The following is an 18205-nucleotide window of genomic DNA, read 5'->3' on the forward strand; positions in this document are numbered from 1 at the left end:
CAGCTGTAACAAAAACAGGGAAATAAATTTATATAGATATAGGTATAAATTGTAATTACTTTTAGATTAAATATTATAATTGCTTTTAGTAACTTCTAAATGCTTTTAATAAATAAAGCTTCGGGCCCGAATGGTTTTACTTTTGGCTTTCTCAAGAGATATTGGGATCTTATTGAAGACAATGTTGAGGCTTTTGTCATGCACTTTTTTCATCATTCTTCTGTTCCAAAGGGGTGTAATGCTTCTTTCTTTAGTATTATCCCGAAGATTAGAGATCTGAAGTGCACGAAAGACTATAGACGTATTATTCTTATTGGTAATATAAAATTATTGCTAAAATTTTAGCTAATAGATTGGTGGAGGTTATTGATAGTGTGGTTAGCTTAGAGCAATCTGCCTTTGTCAAAGGTAGACAAATCATGGATGATCCTTTTCTTCTTAACGAGGTGGTTGCTTGGACCAAGGGGTATGGGAATCCTATCTTGCTTTTCAAAGTAGACTTCGAAAAAGCTTATGATTCTCTCTCGTAGGATTATTTGTTAGAGATAATGAAGATCATGGGGTTTAACTCTAAGTGGTGTGGTTGGATTAAGGAGTTATTGAAGTCTGCTATGGCTTCTGGCTTGGTCAATGGATCGCCTACTGATGAATTTCAAATTCATCATGGTCTTAGACAAGGAGACCCCTTATCACATTTTCTTTTCATTTTGGCAATGGAGGGGCTTCACGTAGCTTTGATGCTAGCTCGGATGGCCAATGTTTTTAGAGGTGTTACTATTTCAGGGATTGAGATCTCACATCTTATGTATGCAGATGATGTCATGCTTATTTCAGAGTGGGATCCTGAAAATGTGAATCGTATTATTCGCATTCTTCGGTGTTTTTATATGGCTTCGTGTCTTAAAATCAATTTGTAGAAAAGCAAATTGATTGGTGTTGGAATCTCTTACAGCCAGGTTTTTATTGTGGCGGATAGTATTAGTTGTGATGCGGTTGATCTCCCTTTTATCCATCTTGGTGTCCCGGTTGGTCAGACTATGACTTGTGTTTCTGCATGGTCTTATGTTATTGATCGGTTTCGAACCAGATTGGCGGGTTGGAAAGCCAAAACCCTTTCTTTTGGCGGTCGCCTTACAATAGTTAAGTCTGTTTTGGGTTCGTTAGGGAGCTATTTGATGTCGATTTTTCTTGTTCTCATGTCGGTTCTTACCTCCTTAGAGGCCCTGAGGGCTAAATTATTTTGGGGTGCAGATGTGGATGAGAGACAAATGCACTGGGTCAGATGAGACAGAGTTCTAGCTAGTAGAGAAGAGGGTGGATTGGGTGTAGGTAGTTTATTCTCCTTTAATAGGGCCATGATGTTTCGTTGGTGGTGGATATTTTATCATTCTCCTAATCTGTTGTGGGCTCGTTTGGTCAAATATTTATATGGTCTTGATGGCGGTTGTAAGTCTTTGCCCTCCAGGATAGTCAGCACAGGTCCTTGGATTGGAGTTATGCGTATGTTCATTCAGTTACGGGACAGAGGTCTTGATATTCGTTCCTTATGTCCTATCAGGGTTGGTGATGGGTGTTATACTTCTTTTTGGCATGATGTTTGGATGGGAGAGGCGTCTCTTGCAACTACTTTTCATAGAGTGTTTTCCTAAGACACTTTTAGTAAATGCTACTGTAAAAAATCGAATGGATGTGGGTTGGGAGACTGATACTCTTAGACGTAGTCCTAGAGGAGGTGTTGAGCAAGAACAATGGGATGGAATTCTTTCTCTCATTCAGGATTTATAGTTTGCAGTCAATTCCTGATAGGTTGGGTTGGACTATTGATGTTTCTTCTAACTTCTCAGTTGCATCAGCTCGATGGTTCATTGATGGTATCTTATTGTACGCAGGAGGCGGTGAGACTCGGTGGAACAGTTGGGTTCCTATCAAGCTTAGTGTTCTTTTGTGGAGGATTCGTTTACTCAGTATTCCTACTCGAGAGAGACTTTCTTATAAGGAAATTTTGTTAGAATCGATTCTTTGTCCTATCTGTTCGTGTAGGGTGGAGACTATTGAGCATTTGTTTTCTGGGTGCTCTAAGTTGTGTGACATTTGGATGCGTATTGCTATTTGGTGGGGGATACAGATTCCGGATCACATGTCAGTTCATTCTCTTATTATGTGGTCATACTCCTTTTCTATGAGAGGTGGCCAACGAAAGGCTTTCGATGCAGTGGTTATAACTTGCTTTTGGTGCATTTGGAATTTCACGAATTCGACTATTTATGGATCGACCATACCTAAAAAATCGTTTCTTTTTGATGATGTTATTTATAGGGCTTTTTTATGGATTTCTAGTAGGTGTTGTAAAGCTAAGTTATGTTGGAGTTCTTGGCTTCACAACCCTATTTCTGCTACAACTTTGATGTAATGGCTTTCTTTTTCTAGCTCCTTGCTATTTTTTATGATATTTCCGTCATTCTAAAAAAAATGCTTTTAATAAATATTCTAATTGTTTTTATTTGATAATTTTCTTCATACAGATTCAGGGGGTCAAGATAGGGTTAAAAAAGGTATGAACACACTTTCTTTCAAATAATTCATAAAAAAAGCAAATGTTTGTTTATTTTTTTTAAGTTAGTTATTCTGAATATTCTAATTTTGTTTATCATATATTCTAATTGATTTTAATTGTTAAATTTCATGATAAAGAATTGCAAATTGTAAATCAAAAGAAAAAGAAGGCAGATTTTATGTTGATTGATAAATAGAAATTTGTTGTTATGTATTTATAGAACTGTGACCAGATTATATATCATCAACTAATATGAATTCTAATTGAATTTGTTGTTATTGATGCAGCTAAAAAAGTGCAAACAAATGCAGCTGTAACAAAAACAGGGAAAGAAATTTATATAGATATAGGTATAAATTGTAATTACTTTTAGACTAAATATTATAATTGCTTTTAGTAACTTCTAAATGCTTTTAATAAATATTATAATTGTTTTTATTTGAAAATTTTATTCATATATATATTTAGGGGGTCAAGATAGGGTTAAAAAAAGGTATGAACACACCTTCTTTCAAATAATTCATAAAAAAAGCAAATGTTTGGATTTATTTTTTTAAGTTAGTTATTCTAAAAATTCTAATTTTGTTTATCATATATTTTAATTGATTTTAATTGTTAAATTCCATGATAAAGATTTGCAAATTGTAAATCAAAAGAAAAAGAAGGCAGATTTTATGTTGATTGATAAATAGAAATTTGTTGTTATGTATTTATAGAACTGTGACCAGATTATATATCATCAACTAATATGAATTCTAATAGAATTTGTTGTTATTGATGCAGCTAAAAAAGTGCAAACAAATGCAGTTGTAACAAAAACAGGGAAAGAAATTTATATAGATATAGGTAGAAATTGTAATTACTTTTAGACTAAATATTATAATTGCTTTTAGTAACTTCTAAATGCTTTTAATAAATATTCTAATTGTTTTTATTTGAAAACTAGTTATGAAACCTGTATATTATATGGGTTGATTTAAAACAAAATGTTAAATAGAAACGATTAAATGAGAAGTTTATTTGAATTTGAAATTTGAAATAAATAAAAATTATGAGAAAAAAAAACATGCAAAAAATAAATAAATTAAAATTATTGTTTAGTTATCAGACCCGTATAGTAAATAAGTTAATTATAACAAAATGTTAAACACAAAGGTTTAAACTGTAAATTTATTTGATATTGAAATTGAAATTTAAAATTAATACCATTATGATAGGTTTAATTTATGGAAACTAATTAATAATATATTAGAAATGGAAAATGAAATAAATGACAAGTGGAAAATAAATATATCTCTAAATGATGACAAAATGACATGTGGCAAATTGAATAAGAGAAAGACATGTGGCAAAATTATTTTTATTTATTAGGGTAGATTTTATTCATACTTATTTAGGGGGTCAAGATAGGGTTAAAAAAGGTATGAACACACTTTCTTTAAAATAATTCATAAAAAAAGCAATGTTTGGATTTATTTTTTTAAGTTAGTTATTCTTAATATTCTAATTTTGTTTATCATATATTCTAATTGATTTTAATTGTTAAATTTCATGATAAAGATTTGCAAATTGTAAATCAAAAGAAAAAGAAGGCAGATGAAGGAATATTAAAGAAAAAAAAACATTGTTACTTTTGAAAGCGACTCTGATTCTTCTTTTGATTCATCCTCACAGCATAGAAAAAGAATTAAAAAAGGTATCAATAATAAAATAAATTTTTTGGATTTTTTTTTCAGTTAACTATTATGAACATTCAAATTGATTAAAATAAATATTCTAATTTATTTCAATTTTTAAATTTCTTCATACAGCTAAAAAATACAAAAAAGAAGAAAAGACTTGAAAAGAAAAAAAGACACTATTTTTCAGATTCTTCATCTTCACAGTCAGAGACATCCACAACAAAGAGTGATGAATATGGTAAAATATGTTGTCTTTTATAATATATATGTTGACATCCAATAAAAGTATATTATATTTTTCTAATAGAATAATTATTGATGCAGATAAAGTAAATAAAAAGAAAAAAAGAAAAGTCAAAAAACATTTCAAGCGCCACAACAAATTAATCCATAATGATGTGAAGCACAAAAAGAAAAAGCGTGTTTCCGATTCTTCAACAGAATCAGATACAAAGTCAATGGGTAAAATAATCTAAACTTTTTTTTTCCTGAAATATGACTTTATACTTTATAATTCCAATATTATGGAACAATAGAAATATTAGAGTGTTTCGAACAATAAAAATACTATATCTACATTTTACTTAGATGATATAGTATTTTTGGATTAAATTTCATAGAATATTTTGATATAATAAGTGTATATGTATAATATTCTGTTGGAATGTTACTTTGTAAATAGATGATATAGGATTTTTGGATTTTTGTGGTGTTACTAACATTTATGACCGATGTAATGAATTAGATGATGAATCTGATGAAGAAATCTATGTAAAAAAGAGAACCGGTGATAGAAAATATGTTAAAGGATGACAAAGATTAAAGAAGCAAAAAGGAAAAGGAATAGTGAGGACAATCGTGCATCAATAAAGAAGCAAAAACCGTCAAAGAGCAAAAGACTGTGAAAGATATATTGAAGGAGTTGACTTCAATAAACACTAGATCGACACCTGGATTGATGACAAATGTTGTAAGTTCTTTGACATCAGAACAAAAAGATTGGGTGAAACGGATGAGATTTAAAGCATTTTTGAAGATCAACATTAAGAGTATTCCCTTAAAACTTTGTCATTTTGTGCTTGAGCATTATGATGAAGGCACAAACAGTATTCTGATTAAAGGAAAAAGAATAAAGATTGCAAATGAAAAAATTCATAAAGTGTTTGGTTTACCCAAAACTAGAAAAACTTATTTGACTTGGACATGGTTAGCGAAGATCATCAAGTGTTTGATGGATGGATGAAGGAACTTGAAGGTGGAACGACACATGCAACAAACTACAAGAAGATTATTCAAAAATCTGAACAAGTGGATATGAATTTCAAGCTGGGTTTCATAGCTTTATTTGTTAATACGTTTGCAGAATCCATTCCTATGGGGACAAACAACTTAGTTCCAGTTATAGCACTTGTTGAAGTAGATGACATTGCTAAAATCGATTGGTGTGCGTATTTGTTGTACTGTGTGAAAAATTCAATAGAGAGATGGCGTCCAGACAACCCCAAGTGTTATTACAGAGGCCCGATGTTGTTGCTATTGGTATGTTTTTTCATATACTTATTTTTTATCTTAAAATTGGATATCTAATATGATGTTGAAATAATGCAGCTAATTTACTGTGATGAATTTGAATGCATGCTCCAAAAAATAGAACGTAACACACCATTAGTTACGATGTGGACAGCAGATAAGTTGAAGGAAAGACAATCTTTTGAGATTGAAGCTGGTGGATTTGGGGTTGGAAATCTAATTGAACAAAGTTCAAATTTAGAACGTGACAAGAATGAGAATCAGGACACACGTATTGAGGTATATTCTAAGTAGAATATATTATTAAATTATGATTTAGAATATATTTTAATTATGTCCTAACTTAATATAAGAAAAATATTCTAATGTCTTTTTTTTCCCAGGAGTATGAAGAAAAGTATGAAAAAAATTTCAACAATGTCTCAACTCAAAAGGATAATATGGAAGATATTATTTTTCATTGTCTATCGAAATTCCCTGAAGACAATAGAACGAAGGAGATGATAAGAAAGTTTAGAGACATATTTTTAACTACACTTTTTCAAGTCGAGAGAAATCAGAAACTATTAAGGAGAAAACTGAAGTCAAAGCAGATAGAGATGAAGGGCTTAATAAAACAAACATTTCTGATTTTGATGATGATAAAGATGAAGGAATGAATACAAAGTTGGTTGCATTTTTGGCTGTTAAAACATTACAACATAAGTTTCCAGATAATGAAGAAAGACAAGAAGAAGATCAAGATATGAATGTTGACAACCCAATAAATTTGGGTTTAGACAATAATATTGGCGAGGAAACGATTAGACATCCGCACAATCTAGAAAGACAAATAGAATTTGAAGGCATAAATGTTGATGACAAAATAAATTTGGCTTTAGAGGTGAATAATATAGACGAGACTATTGGAAAGAAGAATTTAGAAGAGAATGTTGAGAGCAAAAATCTTGTTGAGGGTGGTGAAATGATTGGTAGGGAGAAGATTAGGGAGGGGAATATTATAGAGAAGGTGGTTGGAGACAATATAGGTGAGAGCTCAATTGTTACACCAAAACACAATCCAAAAGGTATATCTATTGATTTTTCCCCTTGGTCTGATTCATTCATAGAAAAATTAGATGAGGATTTGCTTAGAATATTCTCAAACAAAAATCCAGATTCAAATACAATTCCAAATCCAGTTGTCAAATCTCCTATTCCAAAAAACCTAACATTTGAAAATTCAGAATTTCCTTCCTTTGATCTTCAAATAACCCAACTAATGAACGATGCAGAAACTGGTGATAATTCTGAAGGTAATGATGAAGATGGAGAGTTAGAAGGGAATGAAGAGCATATTTTAGATGAGAACGGAAAAAAGGGTTAGAATGTGAATGAAAGAGGGAAAAGGAAGGTGACTAATCCAAATATTTTTAGATCACCTTTTGTGAATAGGGTAATTGACTTAAGTGAAAAAGTCAGTACTGGGCAAGAGATAATGGCGCAAATCATATTTAGATGCGTTGGAGACAAAGATCCAATGTAAGTAAATCCACAATGTTTAGTTAATTTTTTTTATTAGATATGCATATTCTTGAAGGAATACTTTTATAAATTTGAGTATTGTGTAATATTCTTATTGGAATATTGTAACACTATTCAAAAGAAAATATTATTCTAATTAATTTACATTTGTTTTAGTTAAATAATATATTTTAACTACAATTCAATATTTTTGTTTGAACGGAAATGATGTTTGAAACCGAGTCTAGAGACATAATGGATAGGGTGCATTTTGAGGGTATGCGTCCAAATCATAAGATACATCCTTTCGTTATTGATTGTTGGGTTGTTGTTCTTAATTTTGAAGAAAAAAAACTGAGAAACAAAAAATCACCACCACGTGTCTTCTTCAACACTCAAGTTATGGTACTTAATTTTTAAATTTATTTTCTATATTCTAATCATAATTTGTAACAATGTACTCAAATATTTCTATTGTTCTATATGTACAGACAGAAAAATTATTGGATTCTTCAATACCTTTTGTTGAAAGATTCCGACTTTTTGATGAGGCTATAAACAATTACTTATATGACATCAAAAGAATAGTGGATTTCAATTCTGTTAATCTGGTTTGTATTTTTGATTACAAGATAACATATTCATTATTAAAATTGATAAAATTCATCTGTATTTATGTTTGAACTACAGGTGTTTTTTCCAATACATAACTGTGGTCATTTTTATTGTCTTCTTTTCAACCTTTCAAATGGAGAACATATAATCATTGATAGCATAAGGTACACCAAAAAAGTGGAAGATATCTATGGAGAGATTCCTAAACTTGTGGTAAATGTTTCTTGCATAAATATAAAATTTTATTGTAATCATAATTGTTTACTTTAAAAAACCACTCTGTATAAGTAAATAAATTCTGATTAGAATATAAAATATAATATTTATATTCTTATAAGATTTATTTACTTAATATAGTTATAATTTTATAAAAATAATGGTATTTTATTAATATACATTGCAGCAAATGTACTTTTCAAAGTTTTTCGACAACAATCGGCGGGATAAGGTTTCTTTTTTTAAATCTGTGAAGCCAAAGAAAAAGAAAATGACATGACAAACAAAAGCTAAGACAAATGATGATGGTATATTTTTGATGAGGCATATGGAAAAATACATGGGTGAGAAAGAAGAAAAGTGGGATGTGGAACTGGGAGAAGAAAGTGTTAGGACATCTAAGAAGATTGCAAAGTTGCATATATTTTATGTTGCTAAGCTAGCAAACCATAAAATTAACAAGCAGAGAAAGTTGAATATTGCAGAAGCATTGGAATTTTCAAAACTTGATAAGAAAACTAGGTGTATGTTGGTGAAAGAAGGGAGTGAAGCAAGAGACAATCTGGAAATGAAGAAAGTTTGAAAATTTCTTATATTGACTTATTACATACAGACAATTTATTTTCTATTTTGTTTTTTTAAATGCTTATGTTTTTGGATATGCTTAAACCATTGATATTTTGGTAAATGATATGCTTAAACCAGTTAGTTGGTATCTTGATAAAATATTTACTGCTTAATAGTAAATGATATATAGCGTTTAAAATTTTTGTTTGATGATGCCTAATTATTTGATTTAAAAATTGTTTGGTAAAATGATAAATGAATAAAATACATATATGTTTATTATTCTTATACAATAATTTTGACAAATAAAAACACACATTGTTAATATTGTATTAAGCTTATTCTGATTTGTTTTATGTAAATTATTCTGATTATTCTGGTTTCATTAAAATACTTAGTAATAAAACGTTTTATTATCTAACTATAATATAATATGTAATTTAGTTTTAGAATATTTTAATAAAAAGAATAAATGAAATTAGATTTGGTATCCTGTCGTAATAATAAAAAATTAGGATAATAAAATTTTAATATATTTTAGGACATCTTACTTTAGAAAAAAAATACATTGTCTCTATTAGTAAAAGTAAAATTTGAGAATAAATGAAAATATTTGTAATTAAGTAATTTTATTTTACAATTAAAATAATATTTAAACCAAAGTGCAAGTTTTTAAATTAAAAGGGACTAAAAATATTAGGACTTATTTTCCAGGGACGAAAAAGGGACAAATGTAATAACTTTGAGATTACGACTTATTCACGAGGGACGAATATTAAAATAAAAAAACTCAATTTCTTCATATGTATTCTCAAAACCCTCTTCCAAACTTCTTATCATTTTCGATTTTAAACACTCCATCAAAACCCTAACTTCTTGTGCTCTTGAACTCGTCATCTTTGATTTTTCCTTGTATCGATTTCATTTATGGATGTTGTGAATCCGATTTTCACTTGAAAACACCGATAAAAACCCTAAAAAACCTTGGCATATCGATTTTAAACGTTTTGATTCATATTCTGGTCTCTAATTCCTCGATAAAACGCTAAACTTACTTAATTTCATTCTTATCGAGTATTTCTTATCAACGAAGATGGCTACATCAACACGTGCTTCATAATCTACACCATCAAATCATATAAATGATATTATTACCAAAAATTCTCAAGAAATTCCAGGTATTTCAATAGTTCTATTAATTATCATTTTATATCCTTGTTTCCGTTTGAAAACGATGATGTAGCTTCGAGAATTGACCTTCTATTGTTGCTCCAGTCTCCATATTTACATAATAATAATTAGGGCATTGGGCTCTTGTATCTTAGTGAAATACTCAGCACAGACAACGAGACAAAGCCTTCACATATGAGAATATGAGCGTTTTTGTGTTGTTTGAGTATGTATTTAAAACAAACATGTGCCCCTACTTATATTACATTTAATACATTCTTATGTGGGATTCTTTGGATTGATGATAAATCAAGCTTTAGCCTTTCATTTATTTGCAAGGGCATTCATATTCGATTCCAACCAAACACATTTATTTATTACTTTTGAGATTTCGTGTGTATGTGAAAAGGGAAATAGACACAAGTGCTTTCAAGGCAGATATGAAAAGAAACCTCCTCATGGTATTGGTCCTGGTGGTCTTGGTCTGAAGAAGAATAATAAAGTTTTTCCATTAAACACTAGTATGTTATGTCCTCTAATAATTCAGAACTTGATCTGAATTAGTATAGAACTCATCACATAAACAAAAACAAAATTGTGTAATTGACAATCAAGATATTATATTGGTTTTTTGCATTTTTTGAGAAAATAGAGAGTTATCATTCCATTTTTGACATCTTAGGCTATGTTTGGCGGACTAGCTAAAAAGCTAGCTGTTAGCTGAAAAGCTAGCTGATGGCTGAAAAGCTAGCTGTTAAATAAAAAGCTAGCTGATAGCTGAAAAGTTAGCTGATAAAAAATAACGTTTGGTAAAACTAGCTGAAAAGCTAGCTAAAATATATAAAATTACATAAAAGAACATTTAAGAACATGTGTTTCTATAATTAATTAAGGAGTGTATTTAGAAAATTTTAAAAAAGCTCCTAAAAAGCTAGTCTAAATAGCTTTTCAAAAAGCTAGCTTATAAGCTAGTTTATCAGCTACTTTTTGGCTTACCAAACACGACAACATAAAAAAGCTCGAAAAATAAGCTAGCTTATCAGCTAGCTGTGGCGCGCCAAACACAGCCTTACTATGTAACTTCTAACTGTTCTTTTACATAAAACTTTAATCATTGTATAAACTTTATGCATTGTTAAGTGAAGCATCACTCGGGTAAGTGGATGGAAAAGTATTATGTATAGGGACATATTCATCAATTTGCTTCTGTTTTTTATGTGTATGTATGTAACTGTGTTTATAGAAAATTTAAGTAATTTTAATCTCATAAATAAATAGTGCATGGGCATATTGGTCAATTTGCTTTAAATTTATTATGTGTATCTTTATTATGATGAGTTAGAATATAATTTTGAAATAAATGTAAGTGTTTTTCTATAATAAACAACAATTAAAGTGTATTTAACATTAATTATTTTCATGTAGCTAATATTATAACAAGAATGACAAACTCAAAATTAAAAATGATGACACTGGGTAGAAGTAGTGAAGTTGAAACTTCAACAGGCAAACAGTTGGTTCAAAAAAGAAAATCATTGAAGTCGATCGATGAATTATTAACTACAACATCAAAAGAAAAAGAAAAAATGTATATCATCAGTTATTCTATTCTAATAAAATATTTATCTCATTTGTTTATGTTATTCTATGTATTATAATAAAATATTCTATATTCTATTAATTTTATTCTAATAGAATATTTTTAAATATTAATCTAATATGTTTATGTTATTCTATGTACTATAATAAACTATTTATCTCATTTGTTTATGTTATTCTATGTATTACAATAAAATATTCTATATTCTATTAATGTTTTTCTATGTTCTATTAATCTTATTTTAATAGAATATTTTCAAATATTAATCTAATTTGTTTCCTTATTGTAATAGAGTATTTTTAAATGTTAATCTAGATATTTGGATATGATAAATCAATTATTAATTCCTAATTTTATTATGAAAATGACAATAAACAGCAAGAAGGTTGGATATGGCTAAAACTCATGAAAAAACTTCAATAGCCGAACGACTAATTGAAAGAAGAAAATCATTGAAGCTTATTGATGAACCGGCCGATACAATAACAAAAACCAAAGAAAAAAAAGGTATATCATCAATTATTGTATTTGTACAATAATATCTTGTGTAGTAATGTTATTCTAATAGCAAGAATGTCATATATAGGTAAAATTCATATTTGTTATTATTGATTGTACATTTACAATTAGAGTTAGCAGAAACATTTTACATAGTTCGTTTTAATTGGAGATTTTGTGTTTACTAATAACATGTTAGTTAAACCCTAATGGGTTTTTTCCTAACCCTTATCACTAACAATTTGGACTTAATTATGCGATTAAGTACTTAAGTCATGATATTGACTTTTACTTATGTTATTAATTATATTGACGTATCAACATTCACTGACTTCTGGAACATAGTAGACATATTCATATAGATGTTATTCTAATAGAATATTCTGAAGTGTTAATTTGTATTCTATTTTTATGATGTTATTATCTTTTTTCTAATATTATTTATTCTGAAAATCCATTGAACAATAGGGCAACAAAAGGTGCATTCTGAAGATGAAAAAAAATAAAAAAAGGAAGTTAGACAATACAAATGATAACATCGAGAAAAAGACACAAAAAACAACAAAAGATTTATTAAAAGATTTTCCATCAATAAATACTAGAGTAAATCCCGGAGCTATGACTGAAGTTATAAGAAGTTTAAGTATGTCTCAAAAAAATGTGTAAATAAGATGGGTTTTGGATTACTTTTGGAGTTGAACATCAAGAGGATTCCGTTGAAGCTTGCACATTTTGTTGTTCAACATTATGATCATCAAAACAACAGTATTGTGCTTGATAAAAAAATTAAGATCACAAAAGAAAAGATTCATAAAGTCTTTGGTCTACCAAATGGAGGAAGAAGCTTGTTTGGTTTTCATTTTGTTGACAGTGAGAATGAAACGTATGTTACATGGAAAAGCCAGTTTACAAAAGAAACAATGAATGACACTGGATTCAAAGAAGCCATTCTGAAATCCAAAAGAGATGATGATATCTTCAAGCTAAATTTTCTTTCTTTGTTTGTGAATACGTTTGCTGAATCACATTCTTATGGGATGTGCAACATAGATCCTGTTAGAAGAGTAATTGGAGTTGAAGACATCTCATGCATTGATTGGTGTGCGTACTTAAATTACTGTCTGAAGAATACAAGATCTCTATGGCATCAAGATAAAAAGAAATAATATTATAATGGCCCAATGTTGTTATTGATGGTATGCTTTTTGTTTAATTATTTTAATTATTTTTATTTATGAATATCTAATACAATTTATAAACTACTATCATGCAGCTACTTTACTGTGACAGTCTTGAATGTCAACATTTAATCTTAAAGTCAAAAAATTCCAACATTAACAATGTGGTCAACAGAGGATTTGAATAGCAGGCTGTCTTTTCAAATTGAAGATGGTGAGTTTGGATGTGGAAAAGTTGTTATCGCACAAATGACGAGAGATAGCGAGGGACCGTCCAATGTGAAAGACAATCTTTATGACACTGTTGAGGTAACTTTAACTAAAATATAAAATAAAATTTCTTTGTATATTATGTTAAAGTATGATGTTATAATTTTTTTTTAGATATTCTAATATTACATGTTTATGGTCCATAGTAAATATTCTAAGATATTCTGAGATGATAAAATATTACATGCTTATAATTCTAGTGTTTTATTTTTTTTAGGAATATAAAGAGAACTTTGATAAGATGTTCAATAAAGTTTCATCCAGAAAGGAGGACATGTATCGAATTGTTTCTGATTGTATATCAAAGTTCCTAGATGTCAATATTACAAATGAATTGAAAGAGAAGTTCAATAAGTTATTTTCAGATCCTATTTTTTCTAGTGCTGATAATCAAAACAATGAAAATGAAAAAAAGGATCACATGAAAGGGTTGAATCTCAAAATGGTGACACCAGGGGGGAGGGGGATGATATAAGTTCTTACACATCACCATATATGGATAAAGCTGTGAATTTATTTGATAGAATCGATTTGCAAAATGTTCTTTTGATTCAGGTTCTAATAAGATGTGCACAGGATAAAAACATAATGTAAGTCACTAACTCTTGCTATTTCAATTAAACATGTATTACTTTTTTGAATTGTTGTTTAACTATAATGCATGTGGATATTTATTCTAATGTTGATGACATATTTTTTGGTAATGTTTAAAATTAAGGGAGGTACTTTTTGAAACAAATACGGGAGAGATTATGCATAGACAGGATTTTTAGAGCATGCGGTCTTATCATGTTATACATCATAGTGTGATTGATTCTTGGGCTGTTGTTCTAAATTACAAGGAACAAAAGTCAAAAAGTAAACCATACCGCCTGTTCTTCAATACCAAAATTATAGTAAATTCTTTTACAATTGGAACTTTTATATTTTAGTTGTATATTATAACAAGATATTCTAATTTTTCTGTTTTTCTATGTTTACATAGTTCTGATTTATTAGATGAAACTAAATCTTTTGACGAGCGTTTTTTAACTTTTGAGACTCGTGCTGATAAGTTTTTATCTAATTTCAAGGCAAATGTTGATTTCAATGATCTTAAACTCGTAAGAATATTTTATTAATTAAAATATTACATTATTAAAGGATAGGAATGATGTTAACTTTTTGATCAATTTGTTAGAATTGCAGGTGGTTTTCCCAATACTTAATGGTGATCAGATGTATGATGTTGTTTTCAACCTAACATATCCATAAGTTCATATTATAGACAACATAGAAACAAAATCGTTAGAAGAAACTTATGGAATGACACCTACATCATTAGTAAGTTTTCATTTACTTTTATTAAATGTATTAAAGTTACAATATAATAGATTGAATAATGTAATTTTTTTAATATACATTGCAGAAATTATACTTTATACGATATCTGGAGAAAACTACATTTACCGTCAATAAAATCAAAGGTTTGCGATCAACAACAGTGAAGATGATGAAAATTGACTGGAACACAAAGAAGTTGACAATAGAGAATGGAGCACTTTTAATGAGACACATGGAAAAATATTGTGGAGAAAAGCAAGGAAAGTGGAATGTGGAAATCGAAAAAGGCAGTGATGTGCACGGTGTGCAATTTGTAAAATTACTTGCCTTATATTTTGTTAAGATTGCTACACATGAAATCAACAACCACAAGGAGATAGTTATCAAAGAGGCAATCGAATTTGGAAACTTTGATCATGCGACTAGAAAAAAGATGTTAGAGTAAGGTATCAATAGAATGGATGAATTGGAAATGGGTAGTAAATAGAATTTGGAATTTTATGAATGTGGTTATGGTGACTTAACAAAAATTCATTTTGTAATATCTATCTTATTTTGAACCAATTAGAAAAAAAATGATGCCTAGTATTATGTAAGAAACTTTATATGGTTTATTAGGTGATTAATGCTTAATGTATAGTTGGTATTATGATCACTTCTTAATGACCATGGTAGAATATTCTAATAGAATAATGTATAATGGCATCATTATTCTATTAGAATAATATTATATGTTGCATATACCTATATAACATTCTTACATGTATAATCTTGTATTATAATAATTTGATAACAAAACATTATATTGCAATCATTCGTATATGCTTCAAAAAATTAAAGATTGAAAATATTAGAAGAATCAATATGTTTTCAAATGTATAACACATCACCACAACCCAAATGTCTCATACATCATCACAAACCAAATGTCTCGTACATCATCACAAACCAAAACATCTGAAAAATGTCCAAACTAAAGAAATTCAAACTTTTATCTATATGGTATTATTGAACTTTATCGAAATACGAAAAAAATCGAAATATATTTCTAGACACAACTATGCACTTTGTACCTTGGAGTTATTCAACAATGTCAAACATTTCCTTGAATTATGCCCGTTAACCCCACATGTTTTGCATGATCTTGATTTCTTGTTACCTTGAATAGTAGCCTTCTCCAAAGCACTTTTTAAACGTTTTCCTGTACCAAAACCTTTATTCTTCACCATAGGTGGATTTTCAACATCAACAACTTCAGGATTCGTAGTAGCTCCGTAAAGTTTATCAATATGAGCTTCTTTTGTAACCGGTGATTTTTCTGAACCTTGTTCACCAATATCAATCATAAAAACTACTAGCTTTTGCATGAAATCTTCTAACTTCTTGTCATCATTACTTAATGAAGACAAGCATTGATCAAGTATGGAAAAAGCTTTGTATGCAACCTTCTTAACATTTCCAGACGAATCACCATATCCAAACGTCCTTTTCAGAACTGTGGTGGGGATAATATCTCTTCCCCATCTCTTAAGAATGTATCTTGACGGAATCTCTTGTATGTCATAAATCTTTAGAATACAGAAGACGTGTCTACAAAAAATTCCAAACCGCTCAAAAAGCATGCATGAACATTTCACCGTTAGATCTTCTCTGTTGAATTCAACCTGTTTCAAAAGTATTAGGATTATAAGTATATTCAAAAAAGAAAAATTAGAATATTTTTCAAAACTATTAGAATATTAAGTATATTCTAATAAGAAAAATTACAATAATATAAAAAAAAACTTAAGAAAATAATTTAGTATTAAAAATTAAAATATTAGAATTATAAAATGTCAACATTACCTCAAAATCACCTTCACTTGTGTTAAAATTCCATTCAGAATCGATGTCAACTTTTTATTTTTTCTCAACTACTACCTTCTTCTTTGATAGATTTGTCCTTTTATGTTTGACAATGCATATGTCGGAAACAACACCTGAAGTAACATTCTGTTGTGAACAAGAAACAAGTGAATGAAGAATCTCCCTCTGCACGATGAGAAAAATAGTCCTGGTTTATACCATAGATGCATGTTTCTCCATATCTTCAAGAGATGTTTTGATAATTGGAATTATAGTAGATGTATCAAAATCAAATTTGATCTGATTATTCCTTTGCCTTTCCATAACATACTCAAAAGCATTCATGAAATTGTTTAACGTATAACCATGATGCAATACCCTATTGAATGCTGAATTCTCACTTTCCGACCGAGAAGTTGTTCTCATTAGACCTGACATCGGTACATCTTTAAAATAGGCTGGAATCCAACTGCTTCTCAAATCAAACATATCTTTCATCCATTTATTGTCTTGTAACTTATATTTTACCATTAATGCATCACATCTCATTTCAAAACCATTCACAACAATTTTGGAGTCCTATACTATACCATTGAAGTCCGCCTTAAAATTCGATTCATTCATTGTTTCCCAGCTTACCTTCAAAAACAATTCATATATTATTCTGTTAGAATATAATATAGTATAAAAAGGCATTTCATTTAATATATTATCCTAATTACAAAAAATATTTCATTTAATATTCTGATAAGAATATAATACAGTATAAAAAGGCATTTCATTTAATATATTATTCTAATTACAAAAAATATGCCATTTAATATTCTGATAAGAAAAGAACAATAATGTCATATTTATATTGAAAATAATGTCATATTTATACTGATAAGAATATAACAATAATGTTAGTACCTTCAATGGAAGTTTAATTGTGATATGCCACATACAAAATCTATGTTTTGTGTATGACAATACTATATCAATAGATTTTTTCATTGTTGGATCTTGATCAGTCACGACCATGATTGGTGCTTTTCCAAAACACTTCAAGAATGACCGAAGTAACCAAATATAGAAATTTGTATCTTCTCTACAGAACAAACTAGCTCCAAAAGTGACGCATCTTTTGTGATTATCAATGCCAGTAAAAGGTACAAATACCATACAATACCTAAAAAAACACAAAAAAAAACCATTAGAATATATAACTAAAAATGTTTATAATTCCAGAATAAATACATGTTTGTACGATATGTTGCATCAAACGAAACAACGTCTCCAAATAACTCAAAATTTTGTTTTGAAGTGTCATCAGCCCAAAAGAGAGCATTTAACTGCTTCTTGTCACATTTGTATTCGAATGTAAAATTTGTAACATTCTCTTTACGATTCTGAAGCTTTGTAATCAACATATTTGCATCAGTGCCCCCGATGTGACAATTTATATCCCTTGTAAAATTTTTCCAATCTATCTCTAGTCCACCAACAAATTCACATCCTCCTTTTATAACGCACATTAGCCTATACGTTGTAGTTGCCCCCACCTTTGCACTCGAAAGCTTATGTATAAAGCTTGATCAACAACATCCAACTGGCGTTTAGCTCTTGAAAGATGCATACAATCTTGATTGATCAATTTGTGGTTGTGCTGTTG

General features: G+C 29.2%; 1 protein-coding gene across 1 annotated transcript; it reads right to left on the bottom strand.

Moving 5' to 3' along the window:
- Window positions 1-15621: 15621 nt before the first annotated feature.
- LOC145051149 (protein FAR1-RELATED SEQUENCE 5-like) lies at window positions 15622-17963 on the bottom strand. Its single transcript, XM_078999275.1, has 6 exons — window positions 17791-17963; window positions 17618-17722; window positions 16771-17020; window positions 16627-16698; window positions 15780-16370; window positions 15622-15663 (listed from the first exon to the last, which is right to left on the bottom strand). Exons 1-6 carry the CDS (start codon window positions 17961-17963, stop codon window positions 15622-15624), a joined length of 1233 nt encoding a protein of 410 aa, XP_078855401.1.
- Window positions 17964-18205: the final 242 nt, after the last annotated feature.

Source organism: Lactuca serriola, chromosome 5, assembly GCF_051521515.1.
Source record: "Lactuca serriola cultivar US96UC23 chromosome 5, Lser_US96UC23_V15, whole genome shotgun sequence".
Taxonomy (NCBI): Eukaryota; Viridiplantae; Streptophyta; class Magnoliopsida; order Asterales; family Asteraceae; genus Lactuca; species Lactuca serriola.

What these genes read in the sequence shown, in the direction of transcription:
- LOC145051149 (XM_078999275.1), bottom strand. Translation starts at nt 17,963, where the DNA reads ATGTTGATTACAAAGCTTCAGAATCGTAAAGAGAATGTTACAAATTTT. An exon ending in GCAACATATCGTACAAACAT is followed by an intron (nt 17,723 to 17,790) that starts GTATTTATTCTG and finishes GTGTTTTTTTAG; the next exon opens with GTATTGTATGGTATTTGTAC. An exon ending in TGGAGAAACATGCATCTATG is followed by an intron (nt 16,699 to 16,770) that starts GTATAAACCAGG and finishes TGTTCACAACAG; the next exon opens with AATGTTACTTCAGGTGTTGT.